We start from the raw sequence: 22,159 nt of genomic DNA, 5'->3' as shown, positions 1-22,159 counted from the left end.
CTTCACATTTAGAATTTAATTTGCATTTAGGTAAGTCCAACAACCAGAACCACACCTAAGTTGGGATTTTTGCTTAAGGACAAGCAAAGTTCAAGCTTGGGGGAATTTGATATCTCCATATTATATCTAAATTACGGCCCTGATTTACACTGAAACCTGTGCTTTAAAGCCTATAAATGTGGACTTTTTATTTGTATTTCGATGAAATGTGGTACTGCTATGCTTTGTTTGGTATTTTGCAGGAAAAATGGCGAAAAACTGGATCCGACTACTTTTCATACGGCCCGTATGACATTCTGTACGGACCGTACAAGATCTGCCCAACCACACAGAAGGTTCCACAACAGAGGCACAAAGTCTCCAAGACAAAGCACAGGCATACGACCCGTACACAGATTCATACGGGCCGTACACGCTAATTCGGAAAATCCAGCTGGAATCTGAAATGAGCATAATTTAAGGAGGTCGAAAAGGAAGCCTCTTAGGACGTGATCTGGGGCATTAAAGGAGATATTCCACACCCAAAAAAGGGGGATTTCGTGGTTGGAACGGAGACAACTTTTCTTGGAGCAAAAGACAAGAGGAGAAGAAGAGGAAGAGAGGTGAAAAATGCGAGTTTGCAACGGATCTTCGGATTTTCCACTGTTTTGTCATGAACTCTTTCATTTCTTGTTATTTGTGTTATCTTGTGAACATGAGTAGCTAATTTACTTTGTTTCTAGGGTTAAGATATAGTTTCTAGTTTGGCTTTGTTTGCATGCTACTTGGATTTTGTGTTGAATGCTTTGTTTTTACCTTGTTGTGTAGTATTTTGATTGCTTTATTTGTGCTTGCTTGAATTGATTAGTCATCCCGTTAGATGAATGCGCACATCTAAGTGTTAGGAGCCAAGTCTATGATATTTAATCCAACCGAATAAAGTATATGAAGTAGGGTGAAACCAAGGAGTGCCCGAAAGGTGAAACTTTCCTTGAGGCGAAAGTCCTTGGATACTTTTAGTAAACCAACAAGTAACTTAGATAAATTAGGCCAAAATGCGAAAGTTGAGGTTTAACGCATCTAAGAGGAAAGTATTTGAGTCCGGTAATCGGGTACTAGGCCAAAATGCGAAAGTTGAGGTTAGGTATCTAGATCTGGTCGATAGAAACCCTAAACATTAGCACCAACGCAGAAAACAGTAGCTGCAGCATTAACTCGGGGTCCCCTACGGACCGTACGGGAATCGGTACGGGCCGTATGCCTCGGGGCTGAACAGAAATGAAATCTGAACCCTGGAAACGCCTTTCTATCAATTGAAAACAACTTTAATTCTCTTTTATTGTCTTTTAAACTTGTCATAAATCAGTAGAATTGTTAGAACTAAATCAAACCAATTTCTCTCACTTCTAGAATCTTAAGTCATTTTCTTCCTCTTCTCCTCCTCTTGTCTTTTGCTCCAAGAAAAGTTGTCTCCGTTCCAACCACGAAATCCCCCTTTTTTGGGTGTGAAATATCTCCTTTAATGCCCCAGATCACGTCCCAAGAGGCTTCCTTTTCGGCCTCCTTAAATTATGCTCATTTCAGATTCCAGCTGGATTTTCCGAATTAGCGTCGTACGACCCGTATGAATCTGTGTACGTATGTCTGTGCTTTGTTTTGGAGACTTTGTGCCTCTGTTGTGGAACCTTCTGTGTGGTTGGGCAGATCTTGTACGGTCCGTACAGAATGTCATACGGGCCGTATGAAAAGTAGTCGGATCCAGTTTTTCGCCATTTTTCCTGCAAAATACCAAATAAAGCATAGCAGTACCACATTTCATCGAAATACAAATAAAAAATCCACATTTATAGGCTTTAAAGCACGGGTTTCAGTGTAAATCAGGGCCGTAATTTAGATATAATATGGAGATATAAAAAAAAAGACAAATTTTGAGGGCTAAGATGAAAATCTTGTTTCCCTAGGGTGTGCTCAAGAAGTGCTATATTAAAAGGATTAGAAGGGGAGGAAAAGTAAATGGTGGGTAACCAATCCTGACCTAAATGGGTTTACTCGTTCCATAAGCAAAAAATAAAATTAGATGTAATCGAGGGGAGCAGAAGAGAAAGAAAATGAACTGCCTTTAAAAACTTTTAGATTTTGTTTACCCAAATAAGATATCCCGGTTTCTTTATTTTATCTTCCGTCCCTTTCTTTTAATTTCCTATATGTAAAGCATACCATTAATTGTTTCTCATTGAATTCCAATCTCTTATCTCTTTAATAAAAAAATAAAATAAAAAAGGCGCCAGGTTAAGCTCTCACTTATAAAGCATCTACATCTCAGTAACTGAATTTGAGTTACTAAATAACTGTTAATCACAGAAAATTTTACATAATGCCCTTTTTTTTTCAAAACTTAAAACAAAATACCCCCTCTCTCTCAAAATTTTTAACAAAATGTTCTTGTAGGCCCAACTTTTTCTCTCTCTTCCATTTTCTTCCACTCCTATTTTACTCCTCTTCATTTTTCTGTGAAAATCAAAATGATAAAATTATAGATATATTTTCTATACTTTAGATTGGTAGATATAATATTTTGGCATAACTTATTCTTTTTTCTATAATCAATCAATTACTTATAAAACTAGATTGTTAATTCTTTGAATTGTTTGTTGCATAAATAATTGATCGTTTAATTACACCAGATTTAATGTACAAACATCTAAAATCATATTATGACATATAGATATTTTATTTTTATTTTGATAAATAATTTGTTAATTGTTATGATGTTAAATAAAGTTGTTGTCAATTAGTATAATTTATCCATAACAAAATTTGCTACAAAGTTCAACAAATTTATAATGAATATGTGTGGATAGTTAACTCAGCTTTGCTATTTGTATCAAATTTATGATGAAAGGTCTCCTCTCTAATTGTACAAATTCTATTAATTAAAAAATGGATCATTTATTTCAATCAAATAATTTAGATCGAGTCTAAATGTATAACGGCTTTTGTTCATTCTATAATCATAATAATGAACTATCTAATTTTAATAATAAATTATCTATTTTTGATATTTCGATCTAGGGTTTAATTTGAATTCAGATCTAGGTTTGATTAGATTCTTTCTTCAAAAATAATAATGATGATACACTATTTTTAATAAAATAATTGTGTTGGATAAGGGTTTTGGCAAAAAAAGGGGTGAACAAAGTACTAATTATATACAGTTTTTAAAGTTTTACTTTATAAACCGTGCATAATGTGTTTTGGAAAAAAATTGGCAAAATTTTTCAAAAAAAAAAACATAAACGGTTCTATAACCGTGTACAATTTACTGACTATATTTCGAATGGTGCAAATATTAAACTAGATAGTTTATTATTAAAATTAGATAGAATAAACAAAAATTGTTATGCAGTTGACTTGATCTAAATTATTTGATTAAAATGAATGATCCAATTTTTTAATTAATAGAATTTGTATAATTAGAGAGGAGATCTTTTACAATAAATTTTTAACTGACCACACATTCTAAGGACCCCATTCATAATTGTTGAACTTTGTAGCAAAATTTGTTATGGAATAAATTATATTAATTGAGAACAACTTTATTTAACATCGCAACAATTAACAAATTATTTATTAAAATAAAAAATGAAATTATCTATATGTCATAATATGATTATAGATGTTTGCGCATTAAATATGTGTAATTAAACAATCAATTATTTATGCAACAAGTAATTGCAATTATAAAAAAATAGCAATATAGTTTTATAAGTAATTGAATAATTAGCAATATAGTTTTATAAGTAACTGCAATTATAAAAAATTAGAAGTTAGGCCAAAGTTTATATCTACCAATCTAAATTATAGAAAATATATTTATAATTTTGTCATTTTAATTTTCACAAAAAATGAAGAGTAAACTAGGAGGAGTGGGAGTAAGGAGAAGAGAGGAGAAAAGTGGGACCTACAATGACATTTTGTTGAGAATTTTGGGAGGAGGATATTTTGTTCTAAATTTTGAAAAAGAAGAGCATTATGTAAAATTTTCCGTTAATCACATTTTACAAATTAAGGTCTCTAAAGTTTCTAACTCTCATATCTCTGAAACTAATTTTAGAGTTTTTATTAAACCACGTCAGCAATAAATTAAAAAGGAGAAACAATTTGAGCCAATCATTTAGCCGGCATAGAGTTTACTGACGTTGATTTTTTTTCGCAAATAAAAAACAGATTTTTAATGAAAATGGTTGATATATTTTTTTTCTTTCATAATGAGCAAGTACAGCGCCAAATTTTTCTTCAAAATATGAACAACAAATTTTGTAGATGAATCATGCTCAATTAGGTATTTCGTTCCTAAATTTTTTTTTTTATTTGCTAAAAAGTTGGTCCTGTACTTGCTAATTTTGAAAGAAACAAAAAAGATCAACCCTTTCATTAAAAATCATTTTTTTTTATTTGCTAAAAAGAATTCAGTAAAGCTCCCCACAATATGCTCCGCTCTCTCTCCATCAAAGAAATAAAATTATATATTTTAATAATCTCTTGATTCTCTTCCATTTAATTTTCCAATCGATACTTGTCAGATATTAATAGAATTATCGCCAGTTATTTTCATAAGCATCAGTTTCGGATAATTTTGGTGATTTTACAAGCCTCACAATGTAGAAACAAAATACGCTTAAAAATAGTGATGCTAATTCACTACGATCAAACGATAGGTGAGAAAGTGATCAAGATCCGGCTTACGTTCAATTTTAATTTGAACAGTTCTTTAAAAAAAACTGGAAAGTAATAGGTGAAGCACCTACACTTCATGCAATTAAAATGAATACTTTTTAATTATAGGGAAAAGTACACTTCTGTAAACTGAAATAGACACATTACGTTAATTTACTTTTTAAGTTGGAAACGCATGAAAAAAATTGTATGTGAAAACACCATAAATAATTGTAATATTCCTTTATATTTGGAAGAGTTGCATCAAGAATGCAAGAATATTTTACTAAATTCTCAATCTTCTAAAATAAGGTAAGTTATTACCGGAATGAAAAATATATATATAGGAAACAAATTTCAGTGTACAAATTATAACTACCGTAATTATAAGAATGTTGCTATATATATTGAGCATCTAATTTGTAATATTCAGCGTATCTTTTCTTAATATCGATGTTGTCTTTATTAAATACCATTTTTGTAGCTTACTCTTATATGGAATACACTTTGAAGAGAATATTTTATACATTTAAATGGGAAACGATATGTCTTATTTTTGTCTAATGGAATCATTATCTAAAACAAAAATATTTGTAGATCAAGGAGTAAAGCTAGCGTGTGACATGCTCACCAATAAAGTTTGGTGAGCATAACTCCAAAAGTATATCGGATCAACGTCAAATGTCAAATCCAAACCGTTGAAATCCATGTACTTCATGAGTGATGCATATACATGCAAAATTTTGAAAGTTTCGAGTTTATTTGCTACACGGTCAAGTGGTCAAAGAAATGAACATTTTATTATAAGTTATTTTATATATTCAATTTTTATTATTTCTTTGACCACTTGACCGTGTAGCAAATAAACTCGAAACTTTCAAAATTTTGCATGTATATGCATCACTCATGAAGTACATGGATTTCAACGGTTTGGATTTGACATTTGACGTCGATCCGACATACTTTTGGAGTTATGCTCACCAAATTTTCTTGGTGAGCATGTCACACGCTAGCTTTACTCTAGATCAAGCAACCTAACATTAGCTATCAACTAATAGCATACAAATTTAAATAGCTATGTATGGATTGCTTTAATGTTGCAAATTAATCATCATTTCATTTATCAATTATTTTACTTATTATAAAAGTCATACTAATCAAATATCATCGTACAACTATTTTTTTTAAAAGATCACAGAACGAATAAAAATAAAAATAAACAAGTACATGTTACTACATAGTATGACATGTTGCTGAAAGTTGCATAGAAAGTTTCAATTATCGATATTTTCTATGGGCATATAAAAAACATTGAAAAATAATAACTAAAGTAACAACTAATGCATAATGAAACGGCCACACAATTTAAATTCAATAATAAGATATGTAACATGTAGCATGAGTTTTTGTTAGTCTTTGTTTGTTTGTTTAAGCCAGTTGAATTTGATCAATTTTTTGTTTTTTGGTGTTGTGGCTTGAAGTCCGAAATTTTGAGCATGTATGTGCAAAGAATTAAGGACTGCTTATCAAAGAAGGTAATATGAATTTGTTTTCAAATTAAAAATTAGCCAAGAATCGAGAATACTTTATTAGAGGGCAAAACTGAAAATAAGAAAGAAAAGCAATCTTGAGCCCTCAATATAGTTTTTTGAGTGCTCAAAATAGATCTCCTAATTATAACAACTCCCTTACGTTGGATAGCATACTTGAGAGTTCAGATGAGAGGCTCAATAGGCCCCAAAAAATGGGTAGAACTATTGACAATACAGTTTTGACTTTATGTAGCGCACAAGTTATATTTCTTTTCATTTTGACTCTATTGCTCGGACGTTGTATGAAGCTAAAACAGCACTGTCAAATATTTACCTGTTCAAGATTGGAAATCTATTTTACAACTCGTATATCCTTGAAAAATATCGGACTTCTACAAAGATATTATGATGATTATATGTGATTCCTTTCCTTCATGCAAAACATAATTAATATTTTGCTAGAAGGGGGTGGCTTTTTCCGAATTATTGGGCTCCAAGGACCTGCATTAGTTCAGCATCATTTATTTACCATTTAAGTTCCAAATTTTAACAAAGATTCTCTACAAATCAGCAAACAATTTCCCTCTTTTAATTTCCATTACCCCCAATTAAACATGCACAAAGCTTCATATCACCAACAAGCCACATCATGGCAAGAACTTTACCTCTTGCACAACTACTCTGTATCTTCTTCTTACTAGCCACATCAACCTCTCGCCAAATAAACCTCAAAACCCCTTACAAGGGTTTCACCGGAACCCTAATTCACCGGGATGCACCGCTGTCTCCATTTCCCAAACCAGGTGCCATGTCATTGAACCGGTGGATTTCATCATATGACCACTCTGTCTCACGCCACAACTATATAGAGTCTCTTATAAATCAGAACCAATTAGAAATCATCAAATCCCCTTTAGTCCCCAATGTCAACAGTTATCTAATGAAACTATCCGTTGGCACACCTCTTCATGATGTGTATTTATCAATCGACACTGGTAGCAGTTTTATATGGACACAGTGCCTGCCATGCAATCATTGCTATCCACAACAATATCCTCTCTTTGACCCTCACAAGTCATCCACGTATGATCCGGTCGCATGTCCCTCTAATCTTTGTGCAGATCTCCATAAAAGATCATGCCATGAAAACAAGTGCATTTACTCTTATTCGTACAATGACCAGTCTTACACGAGGGGTTACCTCGCTTCGGACACATTCACTGTCACTTCAGAAAATAACAAACTAATCTCTGTACCAAATATGATTTTTGGTTGTGGAGACGACAATGGAGGGATTTTTTCATACAGAGAAGCGGGAATTCTTGGTCTAGGAGGGGGCCCACTTTCCCTTGTCACGCAGCTAGGCCCCGACATGGGATGGCAGTTTTCATATTGTTTTGCACTGCCAGATAGCCAGAACAGTTCTGGTTATGGCGGTGAATTTATCTTTGGAAGAGATGCAAAGCTTCATGGAGACTATACACCTATGATAGCTAACAGAAATGAATTTGGCTCTGTATACTATTACTTGACTCTTAATGGCATAAGTGTAGGAGACGAGCAGCTTTCAATCCCACCTGGTACCTTCGATCGAAAATCAGACGGCACCGGGGGAGTCATAATCGATTCAGGTGCGAAGTTTACAATACTACACTACTCTGCATTAGATTTGCTAACAAAGAGCTTGAGAAATGCAATTAAATTGGAGCCGGTAACAGGTGGCAGTGACATGGCAGCATTGTGCTACAAGGGTGGTAAAAAGGACTTGGAGGCAGGTACCAAGGTGCCAAATTTAACATTTCACTTCTCTAATCTTGATATTGTTTTGCACCCGGTGAATTATTTTGACGAGGAAGCATCTGGTGTCATTTGCCTCACTATGGTAGCAAAAAATGATTTATCAATATTTGGCATTATGGCACAGCAGAATAAGAACATCGGTTATGATTTGGAGAACCAAAGGCTTTATGTCTCTCATGTTGACTGTTGATCGTTTGTTATTCGGGCATTCATATTAAAATATGATTTATTTATTTTTTTTGTTTTTTCTTATTACAGGATTTAGAAACGCATAGCTAACTAAAAAAATTAGCACTTGAAATTAGAGTTCTGAAGTTTGACAAATATTATGTTGAAAAAGGTATCCAATTATCACCACCTAACCATTCTTCATGTTGTTTGTGGGATTTCAAAAATACATTTGTTGGTACCTAATAAGTACGAATGTACGATGTAGATATAGCAAAGAGCATAGTGCACATCACATTAAAAGCACCAGAGAGAATTTGAGATTTGACATTTTGAACAAGCTAAACTCAATTAGAAAAATTTGGAAGCATATACATTATTTTATAATTTCATCTTTAATGAAGTCATATATATTGATAACAGTCTCTTCGGCATCTTTGTTTGTCAAAATGGTACGACCCCACCAAAATCATGATTACAACTTTTTATTTTTACAAGCAAATGCTCACATTAGTTGCAAAAAGTTGGTCCAACTAGATTTTTTTTTAACAATCCAAAACTCAATTAGAAAATTTTGGAAGCACAAGGGAAATGATGTCTATACATTATTATATTATTTCATCTCTAATGAAACCATACCAAAATATTGACAAGTCTTTTAGGCATCTTTGTTTGTCAAAATGGTAGAAGCCCACCAAAATCAGGATTACAACTATTTTTATGTTTACAAGCAAATGCACATTAGTTGCAAAAGGTTAGTTGAATTATCATTTGATGCTTAATGTCATGACAAGTCATCCCACAAAGATGATATTTTTTACTAGGCTTAATAGGCGCTGGAGAGAGCCTGTTCAGATCTTGACCTATGTAACAATGAAGGACCCAAGAAAATAAAGAAATGCAGATCAAATTATTCTGATTTAAGTATTTGAATGAGAACATTATTTACTTGCAATCAATGCAACTATTGACTAAAGATGTGTACCTTAAGAAAAAGGGATAATGCCAATTATTTTTCTACCCTGAGCACATTGTTGGCAAATCCGCCAATAGTGACATGCTCTCTTTCAAGATCAACTCTCCAGTTCCCATCCACCACAAATTTTATCTGATTTCAATAAAAGGTAAACGTTAATAAGAAAATTTTAAAACAGCAAAGTAATTTGGAATAATGTAATACATCAAGAGATATATAAGGTCATACCACAAGACATAGATAACCCGAACCAACAAAGATCTATTCAATAAATATGCAATTGCTAATTTTCAGTTTAATGAATTTTTCTGGTAATTACCATAACTGTAAACACCGGTTACAGTCAAAAAGTTTCATCAAGGGTTGATGCTTTATTCTTGTTTGTTGGTTTATTTTATCAGAATTCATTTCTTTCTGCATCGCTATGATAACTCAACCAGCACACACCGCATACGTGCCAATGGAAATATGGATTAATGTATAGAATCCTTATTCTTTGTAATCATACCTGATAAACTCCCGGATAAAGCAATAACTCAGTAGTCCATACTTTAGGCTGCCTGTTTGATGAAAGACGTCAAATAAGTGAAAGGAAAAGGATATTTCATTTTAAAAAATTGTTAAAATTAGAATCAGAACTTGTAGGACCTGAAATTTGATGGATCTTCAGAGTTTGATGATTGATCCAGATTCATCTTTAGCCGGTGTTGCCACCCATTAAAACTACCGGCAATTTCTACAACTTCAGCATCAGCCATGAACTTAATACGTACCTGTTACAAGTAAACCACACATTATCATATATGTAATCAGAGCCATAACCAGAAATGAAAAAACTGAGTCATAACCATGAGTTGTACAACCAAAGCTAAAATAGAACCTAATTTTCTCTCACAAAAAACTGAATTCTTTCATCTATTTTTCACATTAATCCAATGTAGTATACTTCTATACCAGTTTATTAAAAGAGAAATGAACTCTCATGGATATAAGAACACGACATACCTCTTTTAATCCTTTTAATTTGTCCTCAGCATCATGGATCACATGGCAATTATCATTAATTGTTAGTTCCACATTTGCAATTTTAGCTCTTGCCTTCTCTTGCAACTTTAACAATTCAATCTAAGAACGAGTTCGTGAAAAAATTCAAATAAATAAGCAAATACTATAAGATGCTACCTTCAATAATCAAAATCTAGAGACCTATGTTACAAAAAAAATCTTGTATTCAACACAACTTAAATTGTCATAAAAAAATGATAATTACCTTTTCCTCTTCTATTTTTTGTATCAATTTGGATAGCTCCATATCCTTCTGGTCCTTCACAATTAGCATTTACCAAGTCAAGATACATAAGAACCACTATGAACAAGAAAGTAAATAAGATCACGAAAAATAACGAACTTACCAGTAAAGCTTTTAGGCTGTTGATTGTAGCATAACTGCCTGGTTCATTAACCTTGCAGAAATAATAAAAAAAAAATATGGATCAATTAATTTATTAACAATAATTAACTAATCAACAATTTGCAAGAGAATGAAGAGGAGAATATGCCAAGCACTGAAAGTACCGATCTCTCTTCAATGTTAATGAGTTCATCCGATAAACAATCACCAACAGATGGAATAATTGGTTTCTCTTCAATATTGACAATTCCATTCACTGACAAATCAATCCTGAATTTCAAAAAGAGAAGACAATATTATTACAATATCAATTTTATACCTTTAATGAAGGAAAAAGGAATGTGCATCAGTGAGGGAAGAGAAATAGAGAACAAGGGAGGGGCAGAGGGGAGGGACGGGAGTAACAAGGAAAAGAACCTTTCAATAAAATTTCCCTCATCGGTATCATTTGTTTGCTTAGCCTTAGTAACCAAATGGGCTGAAAAGTTCAATAAAGTAATCCCAAGTCAAATCATACATTTCGATCATGAAGCTACTAAATCGCAAGTACAAAAGGGAATCACACAATTACCTTCCACATTTTCATTAGAATCTGTACCATTGTTTATCAGTCCATGCCCGTCAAATTGATGCATTACAGAGAATTCGCTTGATGGGGTGACACCTTCGATTCTTTCCAGATAGTAGTCATCTTCATACTCTAGAATTCCATCAGATAAGTTTTCTTCAACTTCATCATTTGTAACTGAACTTAGAAAGAAATTGGAGAAACTTTTGAACCCTCTTTTCTTAATAACTTTTGCCAAGTCTTTCCTACAAGAATTGTGAGGAGAACATTAAACAATAAGATCAGATCAGAGGGGTACACGCGTGGATTTCATAAAGTGGCACAAAATGAAAGAGAGAGAAATAAAAAAAATGAATTAACAAACCTTCCGTTGTCTGATAAAACCTTCAAAGAGGGCATTCGTTTTAAAGGAAGGCCAGCAAGTGAAATAAAGTCCCGTAATTCTTCACATATTTGCTCATCGCTCTTCCTATTTCTCGAAATTCTTACCTTATCACTAGAAGAACATAAATGATGAAAAATGAATAAGGATTACAGATCCTAACATAAATCTAACTTATTCTAATTAGATTAGAATAAGGATTACTATATGCACAGTTTATTAATAGTAATAGATTATAAGTAATAAGTAAACATTAGTTCTTCCAACCATACTCGTCTTCAAAGTTATTTACGAACTTAGTGCCTAAAATGTGAACAAATCATAACTACAAAATCTTACGTCCAAAAACAATGGAAAATCAAGAGAACTTCTTTTATGCAATGACAAATCTATGTGCATAATATGAGGGTTGATTGACCCCCATATTTTTAAATTAATCAATTTGTAAGGTACTTTTCCAATTTTCGTCATACAGACTTTAAGAAGTATTTAAAATTGAACCCCAAACTTTTTATAAAAGTTGCTCACTGTGAACGCTGTACTTCTAAAAAAAATATATTGAAGTTAAATTTATAGCATACAACCTATAGATTTGAATCACCGATCCCCGTTGAAAATTTTTCTGCCTCCACCCCTGCTTCTACGTTAAATTCAGAATTAATTTTGTTCCTGTTTCCCCAAGAAATTAAATTAATTCTAATTTGGTTCCAATATTACCAGAGTCTGTTTATCATCACATGTTTTGGGTACCCTAATTTCAGAATCAAACCAATTGCTAAATTCCAACTTAATTCAGTGATACCAAATAGGACCCATGTGAAACTACCAGAACATACACCGGTCTTTTTGAGTTTGATCTAAAGTTCTAAACCGCTTTTACAAGCATTTCTAAAAGATGTGAGGTCCACCTCTTACAATAAAGTGAGATGAGTAAGAAAGGGGGGAGAAGCAAGCACCTCGATTTCGCGCTTGATCTGACCAATGCGAGTCTTCTGACAAACGGGACTTCCCTTACTTTAAGTTTGACAGGAGGATCCAGACGTTTCGGAGAGAAAAGGAAGGTGGTTGGGAGGGGGTGACAGTGAGAAAGGTGGCAAATCGCCATGAGAGGTCTTGGAGCATTTGGAGAAGGAGATCGCTAGAGGGGATCATTCAGACTTTCGTCTTTCGGTTGGAGGGTTTTAAGAGCGTTTCTCTTTTCTTTTTTTCGCTTTCTTCTTTTGCAATGGGTTTAACCAATTTCCTATGAGAAGAGTAAACTGGGGCCAGATACCTAAAGTAAATCAAAATTTGAGGTCAGATCCAGACCGTCAGATCAGAATCTGACCAATCCGACCCGAGGTGGAATGCACGCGGGTAAATTGGTCCGGAACTCTGAGGTAATGCAAAACATTGAATATTTATCCGAACCGTCCGATCAAAATCCGCGTGCTGGAATGCACGTGACACTTTAATATTTGTGCCAAAAAGATCGGACGATCCGGATTTAAAGCTAAAATTGGAGTTATTAGGGATCCGAATTGAAGTAAAGTCACATGACATGAGAGTGGGAAAAACGTGACGTGATCAAGTGAACAGTGACACATCTTGTGCTGTGACCAAAATATTGAGGGGTGACCACGGCACGCGAGTTACGTCTATTCGCGTGTCGTGTTCTAAAGTAACTGGTTACGTTTTTCACGTTTAACTATTTTTTTTCATAATTTAAGTTAGTTTATTCAAGATTCACTATTTGATTAAGACCTAACGGTCCTAATTACACGTGACTCGCGTAATTACGTGCTGTGTCTTGTTCGGATCTTTCGCGTGACTTACCGTGCTGCGCCAAATTTTTAAAAGCTGATCACGACACGAGACACGCAAGTCACGGTACAAAACAATCACACGTGTCATTTCGTGACGGAGCCGGCTCCGCCGTGCTATTTTTCCCACTGTACATGGCATCGTTTCCGCTGCTTTTTTCCATGCATAGCTGGAATAGAAGGAAATTTTGGTCCGTGCGATTTAGATCTTGCGATGTAAATTGGATTGTAAAAAATATCAGCGGTGAGGATCCGGTCTGTCATAATTAGATCATCAGGACTGAATTTATATGATAGATCATGCTTTTCAAGCAAATAAAGAAAGCTGAATAGCTGATACAAGCCTGTCTAGGCATCCCTCCCAAAGTTATCAGAATCGGACTGGACTGGACATTGACCCGGTAAAGCTCCGGATTAATGATTCACTGATCAGATCGGTAGGTTAACCGGTTCAATTACTGATTTAAAATAATTATAATTTATAATACGGAAGTCTAACTGGTTATTTATCTCTGTGTCTAAGCCTAAACAAAGACAAAGTAGTACTGATACAGTGAAACTGACATGAGAGAAAGGTACAAAAACAAATAGTGCGAAAGAGATCGAATCTGAGCTTTGTAACCAAAAAGGTCATGCTTATTCATGGAAAACATTTTTCTTATTTGCACAGATGGTTTATTTACTCTAATCAAACCATGGTACTCAATAGAATCATGAGTTTTAACTATTGACCTATTGTAACTCGTATGCAAGAAATTTACTAACATTTATTAATTTATTATCAATTAAACTAATATCATATTTAGATCAATTCTGAATGAAACATCATGAGTTTAGAGGTACTTATAAATTCAGCTAAAGATTCTTCAGACTTCCTCTGGACACTTTCTAACTCGGAGGTAAGAGAATCCAGCTGATACTCTGGATAAGACTTCCTCCGGACACTTTCTAACTCGGAGGTAAGAGAATCCAGCTGATACTCCAACTGTTTGGATAAATTCTCATAATCCATCTCATCCTTCATCTTTACAATATTCACTATTTTCATTGCCTGAAAAAAAAAATAAACTCAATAATTAACTACAAGTAATAGAATGAATAAATCGCTCAAGAGATTAAAAATTAAGCAAATCAATTAATGGTTTATAAAAGCACGAGTCTTAACTAGAGAACCAATATACACTACAAAAGACTGACACTTTTTGCGAGGGTAAAAATTAACTTTTCACGACGGAGTACCGTCATAAATACATTTTTTCTCTCACGAAAAGTGCCTAACTTGTTGTTGTGATAACTAGAGTAGGCCATTTTAGTTTGTCGTCAATTGCAAAAGATAAACCAAAGATACAGCCGTACAAAGAGGTTATACGAGGGAGTTTGGCTAGTATAACATTAGTGTTATTTTAGCTTATTTAACATCAACTCTAAAATCTATAGAATTGATTTCAAACGGTGAATTCAAACCGTTCAAATCGATCTACTTCATTAGTTGTGCGTTTATATGCAAAATTTATAATTTTTTGAACTTATTTAGTATCAAGTCAAGCGGTTAAATATGTGAGTTTTTAAATTAATTTTAATACATTCATTTTTCAATATTTTTACCGCTTGATTTGATACTAAAATAACTCGAAAATATAAAAAAATTGCGTGTAAACGCATCACTCATAAAGTAAATCGGTTTGAACGATTTGAATTAGTCATTTGAAATCTAATTAATTTTAAAGTTAATGTCATATGACACCGATGTTATAATATATAGCCGGACTCTATATGAGGTCATACAATGGCGATATTAGAGTTGTAGCCAAGGGAGGGTTGGGGTAAGGGCTGTGAGGCCAGCACGATATGTACGGCTGTGTTTTGCTTCTGAATGTTTCTTTGATTCTTTTAAATTGTTTCTGATTTAATGCCATTGGGTTTATTGAAAAGGGTTTTAACAGTAAAATCAATACTTTTGATAGCAATGTTATTAAAACCGAATCAGACCTCGATCCAATAAACTTTCTGTCAACGGTTTAGTGATTGAACCCGTTCAGCTGTAGATTTTTAATAATTATAATTTATTAATTTAGGACCCTAATAACAATCCCCGCAGGTCTATCCCCGCAAAAAACCCCGCACAAACTGCCAAAAATATCATGGGGGGACCGCCCAGTCATTAATGCTCCGCAGAAACTGTTAGTATTTAACTTGAAGCATCAAAGTATTTATCTTGAATTCGCAAAGTATTAATCCCTATGCAATGATCTCTATTTAGGAAAGAATAAATCAACCCATGAGTTGTCCCCGCACAAAATTTCCTTTTTTTTTAATCGTCCCCGCACAACTGGGGACCATTAAATAAGCAATCCCCTCATAAATACTTGTTATTTATCCCCGCACAAATTTTCCTTTTTTTTCTGGATTGTCCCCGCAAAACTGGGGATCATTAAATAAACAATCCCCTCACCCAATGATAAATACTTCTCAGACATAAGGATAAATACTTTATGATACATTGATAAATACTATATGTTACATGGATAAATACTTATCAGACATAATTGCAACTTTTAGTACAATATCAATGATAAATACTTCTCAGACATAAGGATAAATACTATATGTTACATGAATAAATACTTCTCAGGCATAATTGCAACTTACAGTAAAACATCTGTGACAATGATAAATACTTTCCATATATAATCGTAAATACTTGTCAGAACAACGATAAATACTTTCTTGAACTTGTCAATAAGTAATGTTTAATCAAATCAAAGTATTATCATGTCAGGGACAATGATAAATACTTCTCAGACATAAGGATAAATACTTGTCAGAACAATGATAAATACTTTCTTGAACATCAATAAACAGATTAATATTTATTAGCGGGAATTGTTATTAAAGAATAGTATAATTAATGCGTGGATTGTTATTAGAGGACAGTATAATTAATGTGGGGATTGTTAATTAATGCGGGGATTGTTATTAAAGGGCAGTAATTAATGCGGGGATAAATGGAAATTCTTAGAGGAATTAATGCGGGGATAAAAGGCAATTAAGGGAGTTAATTTGGAGAGAGAGAGTGCGGGGTTAAATGGGAGGACAAGGTTGAGGGGATTGTTATAATTATTCATTAATTTATAGTCCAAAACGTTAAAATATTATTTACCATAATATACCTGACACATGTATTTCGACTTTACCAAGTTCAAATTTATCAATATAGTAAAAAATATTTTTTGGGATACTTATATGACATGTTGTTAACAATTAAATAAAACAACAACGACGATGAAGTAGAAAACAAAAATGTGACGTAGAAACAAAATGCAAGCAGTCTCATACAAAAAAATTTACATTTTAAAACTAAAATTAAATGATTTAGAATTTTAGATTATATCCATTTTTCACTCCATAAATATGCAAAGTTTGAATTTCAATTTCCAAACTGGGAAAGAGAAAACAAACATAATTAGGACTGCTAACGAGCCGAGTTAGCTCGAGTTATGGCTAACTCGAATTCAACTCAGAAGATTGTGAGGTGACTTGACTCGAGTGGGGAATACTGAGCCGAGCTGACTCGCTGACTCGAACTCAACTCGTGAGTAACTCGAGTTGGCTCGTAACTCGTGAGCCAACTCGTTTAAGATGATAAAATGTTGAATATTTAAGTTTTGAACTGACGACTGTTGTGTTGTACTAATACAATCTACATCGATTTAACAAACAATCCATAAATTTATCAAACAATCCACATTCCACAACAATTTAACAAACAATTCACAAATTAAAAACATGTCAGTAATCATTTAACAAAAGAGAAAACTCCATATCTTCAATCTTCCACATTCCACAACAATTTAACAAACAATCCACAAATTAAAAACATCTCAGTAAGCATTTAACAAAAGAAAAAGGTACATATCTTCAGTCTTCACCTTTCAACCTAGAAAAAGAGCAAGAGAAAAAAAAAAGTGGAAGTCATAGGATCTGAGCCAACAAGAGATAAATAAAAGAAAACCATAAGAATCTAATATAACCCAATCTGACTCACAATTAAGTTGACCAATCTGACTCACAATTTTTTTATGAAAACCATAACAATTTTTTTAGAAAGCTAATAGCTTAGCAACAATTATATCAAAAAATTATTTAACTATAGTACATCTTTTTTTCTGCACAGCTGAGATTATTTAATCTGTAGCAACCTGAAAACAAGTATAAAATAGAATTAGACTTAATTCATATAAAAGAACAACAGAAATAAACTAAATTGAGAGATATCATACCATTTTGGATTAATCATTGCTCGTTTGGAATTGGAATATCCAAATTTTCTTCATCTATAGCAGATTGCTGAAAATAAAAACAAAAGTATTAGTAAAAAGTGAGTATAAAGCTTTAAACGAATACAAATTTGAAACTGAACTCTTACTTGTAATGTTTGAATGGTGGTTTTTGCGGTAGCCTTTATCCAATCACTTCCACAAACGAGAATCTCCACCATATCTTTCGAGAGAGAACTTCGATAGTCATCTAATATACGACCTCCGGCACTAAAGGCCGATTCCGAAGCCACAGTCGTGATCGGAATGCAAAGCACGTCACGTGCCAACTTGCTTAGAATAGGATACTTGCTGGAATTTTGATTCCACCACTTCAAAACATCAAAAGAATCATCATTTTCTACCAAATAATTGGGTTCTTCCAAATAGACCTCAAGGTCAGATTTGGGTGGCTTTTCTACCCCCCCTAGTCTTAAGAAAAGCATAAAAATTATCATCTATTGGTGCCCGCATGGTATGGGCAACAACTGTTGCCGAATTTGAGGTGCTTGCAACAAACTTAGCGGCAGCCTTAGCCTTAGCCGCCATTTGCTCCTTTGAATACTTCTCAAACAAAACTTTAAGATTAGTGATTACCTCTTCTTTTCGGATAACAACATCATCCGGATTTGGATACAACCGAGACCAATTTAAATCGTGGATCTAGTACGGATGCAATTGACATAAGCAACCCAACTTCTCCCCAATACTTCTTAAACTTTTCATACATAGGTACACTCATAAGCCGCAAGAATGGATCTTCCGATGTATGTGCCTCACTTATCACCTTTTTTACCTTAAAAATTTCCACAAGAAACAAATTTGCTGTTGGGTAAAATGAACCCGAGAATAAGTTAGTGGCATCCAAAAAAGCCTCAAGCAACTTGCACACTTTTTCGGCTCTTATCCATTCATCCTCTGTGGGCAACCAAACAAAGTTATTGTCTCTCATGTCATACTGTTGAAATGTGGATTCGTAATGGATAGCCGATTCAAGCATGCGATGTGTTGAATTCCACCTAGTTTTGACATCGCTACATAACGATCGACTAGTTTGGATGCCTAAACCTTTTGCTACTTCACCAAATTTTAAAAGACGACCGGGGGTCTTTTTGAGGTATTTCACTCCTTCTCTAATTTTCGAAATACAATCATCAATTTTACTAAGACCATCTTGCACAACCAGATTTAATATGTGAGCACAACATCTCACATGAAAAAAGAGCCCACCAAAATGTAACTTGCCCCTCTCTTGAAAATTAGACCTCAACATGTCAGCAGCCCTATCATTATTCTTTGCATTATCTAAAGTTATTGCTCCAATTTTGTCCTGAATACCCCATTTTATAAGAGACTCTAATATGGCATCCGCAATTACCTCACCACTATGAGGTGGAGCAAGCTCATTGAAACTAATAATGCGTTTCTGTAATTTCCAATCAGAATCTATGTAATGTGCTGTCAACTATGTTGCATGGATACGGGTACGGGTATCGTGTCGGACATGACACGGGTACGGCGATACGGTAATTTTTAAAAATCAAGGATACGACACGCCTATTATATATATATATATATATATATATATATATATATATATTTATTTTAATTATATTATTAATTCTTTTTATATAAAGAACATATTAAAATATAGCTTAGTATACATAAATATAATATATACTGCAACATAACACAAACACAAAGTGGCATAGTGGTAATGTGCTGTTGATATGGGGTGATAGGTCCTGGGTTCGAGTCCCCTCAACCACAAAATTAATTTGGTTTTGCGCGGTTCATGGTGGACCATGCGCTGTGAGGGTTGTATGTGCGGTTCACCGTGAACCAAGCGTATCGCAGACGTGTCCATTCGTGTCAGAGGCGTATCCCAACGAGTCAACCCGTATCGGAGACCGTATCAAGATGGTTGGGACGCGCCAGCTCACCTGACACGCCAGCTGGCGTGTCTAATACGTATCGTGCCCGTATCGGAGGCGTGTCGGTGTCGGATACGTGTCGGACACGGGTACGATGGGTTTCCAGGAGTGTCAGGGTAACATAGGCTGTCAAGCACATGTAACCAATGGTTTGGTTTGAGGTCCAACAATCACTTGTGATTGAGATTCTATCAATGCTTTTAAAAACCTTTTTTATCTTCTCCTTTTCTAAGTCAAACACTTTTATGCACTCACTCTTAATTGTTGATCTACTAACCCTTTGATAAAGTGGATTGATGTACTTCATTAGAACATTAAACCATTGGTACTCAACGAAGGTAAAGGGCAACTCATGGGCTATGATCATTTTTGCAACTATTTCCCTACACTTTACTTGATCATAAATCCCACTCGGGTTCAAAGTCAAACCACCAACTAGTGCAGCACCATCACATGATCTAAGTCGGGAAGTGGTGAAGTTGGAGTGGGAAATGAGTTGGGTTAGTCACTTAGGCAGATCAAAGTCGGGAAAATAAAGTGGGTTAATGGGCCGCCAAGAAGTTACGGAGGAAAAAATATTAATCAAACGAGTCAACTCGAGTGAGTTAGGCTTAACTCGAATTCAACTCGATTAACTCACGAGTTACTCAACTCGAGTCAGACTAACTCGAATTTTAAATGAACGAGTTGTTATCGAGTTCGTTACCGAGTTGAGTTCGAGCAGCTCACGAGTCGCGAGCTTATTATACAGCCCTAAACATAATACAACATCAGAAGAAGAGAATAAGCTATCTATTATTAAATGTTATTAAATATAACCTCAGGTGGGTCGGCTGAAGTGTAGGAAGATGTAGTAGGCCGTGTAGAAGGAGAAACAGGCCTGGTATTTTCTAATGGAGCTAGCTGGGCTGAAGAAGAGGGGAAATGAGGAGTTTGGGCCGAATGAATGATGGTGCAGTTTGGGCTGATGTAGGAGAGCAGAGAGGAAGAGGCCCAGTTGAATTGAGAGAAGTAATAGCAGCTGGGCTCTGTTGCATCATGGGAAAAAGCAGAGGCGCAGAGGTAGAGTCAGGTGCAACAGATTGTGAGGCCGAAGGCAGTGGAATCGAATGGAAAAATGTGCTCATCGAATTTTACATTACGACTCATATAAATTTTGTTAGTAGATACATGAAAGCATTTATAACCTTTTTGCTTTTGACAATGACCCAATAAAACACATGATAAAGCACAAAATTCCAATTTGTGAGAATTATAAGGGCGCAATAAAGGAAAACACCAACAACTAATCACTAGGAAAAATTTGTAATTCGGGGCTTGTTTGAATAATCGAGTAAAAGAGAGATGTGAGGAGGAGAAGAAACAGGCAAGCGATTGATAAGAAAAACCACGCTTTGAAATACATGATCCCAAAGATTAGACAGAATCGATGCATGAGACATAATTGCAATACTAAGTTCAACAATGTGACGATGCTTACGTTCTGCCAAGCCATTTTGTTTGTGGTGTATAAGGGCAAGAGGTTTGATGGACAATTTGGGGATAGAGACGAGTGGGTAGTTTATATTCGGTCCCTCCATCGGATTGAAGTGTTTTAATTGTGGTGGAAAATAAATTTTCTACTTGAGCTTTAAACTTGGCAAAAACATTCACAAGTTTATCCTTTGTATGCAAGAAATAAATCCATAAAGATCTTGAATACTCATCAATAAAGTGCACATAGTACCTAAATCCACTAGAAGAAATAATAGGTGATGGAACCCACACATCGGAGTGCACCACCTCTAAAGGAGAAGAAGTAAAATAAGAAGTGGAAAATGACAAAACATGAGCCTTTACCTTTGAGCAATCAATACAATAGCTCAATTTATTTGAAAAAATAGGTAAACTATGAAACTTTATAAGATGATGAGTAGTAGAAGGTGAAGGATGTCCCAATCTCGCATGCCATAAATCGGTCGAAGCACGCTCGCCAAGTAAAGCTCTAGGAGAATAAGTCAATTGGTAGAGCTCACTAATAAGGGACGCTCGAAGAAGCGTTCTCATAGTGAGGCGGTCCTTTACAGGACAAAATTTTGGGTGAAATTCCATAATCACATCATTATCCCGAGTGAAACAAGAAATACTAATAAGATTTTTTGTAATGAGAGGAACATGTAGTATTTCTTTAAGATGTAAATCACCATGACCGATAGATAAAACACAATGACCAAGATTATGAATAGGTAAGTTAGAACCATTACCAACTTGTGGGGTATCATGACCCACATACGGAGTAGAGGATGAGAGAACATTGATGTCGGCCGTGACGTGATGAGTCACGCCCGAGTCTAAGAACCACACTTCACTTGGAGAGGATGTAGTGGTGTTGACAAATGCTTGAGCTTGAGCTTGTGGTTCGGCTGCATAGGCATTGTCATACCTATACCAACAAATCAAAGCACCATGTTTTGCAAATTTGACATGTGGGCACCTCCTCATCAGAAGCAAACCGACCAGGAGCTGAACGGTTTTGAGAATTGCTTCTGCCGTGGCCTTGTTGTAGTGGACTTGATTTGATTGGGTCTTGACCTAG

At 34.6% G+C, this 22,159-nt stretch overlaps 2 protein-coding genes across 3 annotated transcripts; one reads left to right on the top strand and one right to left on the bottom strand.

The window, feature by feature from the left end:
- Positions 1-6,876: 6,876 nt before the first annotated feature.
- LOC144567104 (aspartic proteinase CDR1-like) lies at positions 6,877-8,217 on the top strand. The gene has a single exon (XM_078317158.1). It carries the CDS (start codon positions 6,877-6,879, stop codon positions 8,215-8,217), a length of 1,341 nt encoding a protein of 446 aa, XP_078173284.1.
- A 727-nt stretch (positions 8,218-8,944) lies between these two features.
- LOC144567216 (5'-AMP-activated protein kinase-like protein) lies at positions 8,945-12,761 on the bottom strand. Of its 2 annotated transcripts, none has more exons than XM_078317301.1 (12): positions 12,489-12,761; positions 11,515-11,646; positions 11,154-11,395; positions 11,000-11,060; positions 10,736-10,852; positions 10,584-10,635; positions 10,442-10,495; positions 10,177-10,296; positions 9,820-9,944; positions 9,680-9,731; positions 9,181-9,303; positions 8,945-9,058 (listed from the first exon to the last, which is right to left on the bottom strand). In XM_078317301.1, the coding sequence occupies exons 1-11, from the start codon at positions 12,635-12,637 to the stop codon at positions 9,205-9,207; spliced, it is 1,203 nt and encodes a 400-aa protein (XP_078173427.1). In that variant the 5' UTR covers positions 12,638-12,761; the 3' UTR covers positions 8,945-9,058; positions 9,181-9,204. The 2 variants fall into 2 exon arrangements, with proteins under 2 accessions (XP_078173427.1, XP_078173428.1); XM_078317302.1 differs by having other exon boundaries at positions 10,584-10,634; positions 10,747-10,852.
- Between the last annotated feature and the right edge of the window lie 9,398 nt (positions 12,762-22,159).

Source organism: Carex rostrata, chromosome 16 (genome assembly GCF_964058835.1).
Source record: "Carex rostrata chromosome 16, lpCarRost1.2, whole genome shotgun sequence".
NCBI lineage: Eukaryota > Viridiplantae > Streptophyta > Magnoliopsida > Poales > Cyperaceae > Carex > Carex rostrata.
Note: the sequence above shows the minus strand (reverse complement) of the source record. Positions and strands in the feature narration are given on the sequence as shown.

Excerpts from the sequence above, each read along its gene's own strand:
- LOC144567104 (XM_078317158.1), top strand. The coding sequence starts at position 6,877 with ATGGCAAGAACTTTACCTCTTGCACAACTACTCTGTATCTTCTTCTTA.
- LOC144567216 (XM_078317301.1), bottom strand. The coding sequence starts at position 12,637 with ATGGCGATTTGCCACCTTTCTCACTGTCACCCCCTCCCAACCACCTTC. Across the intron at positions 10,853-10,999 it reads GAGGGAAATTTTATTGAAAG|GATTGATTTGTCAGTGAATG; the intron begins GTTCTTTTCCTT and ends TTTGAAATTCAG. Across the intron at positions 9,304-9,679 it reads TTTATCCGGGAGTTTATCAG|ATAAAATTTGTGGTGGATGG; the intron begins GTATGATTACAA and ends TATTGAAATCAG.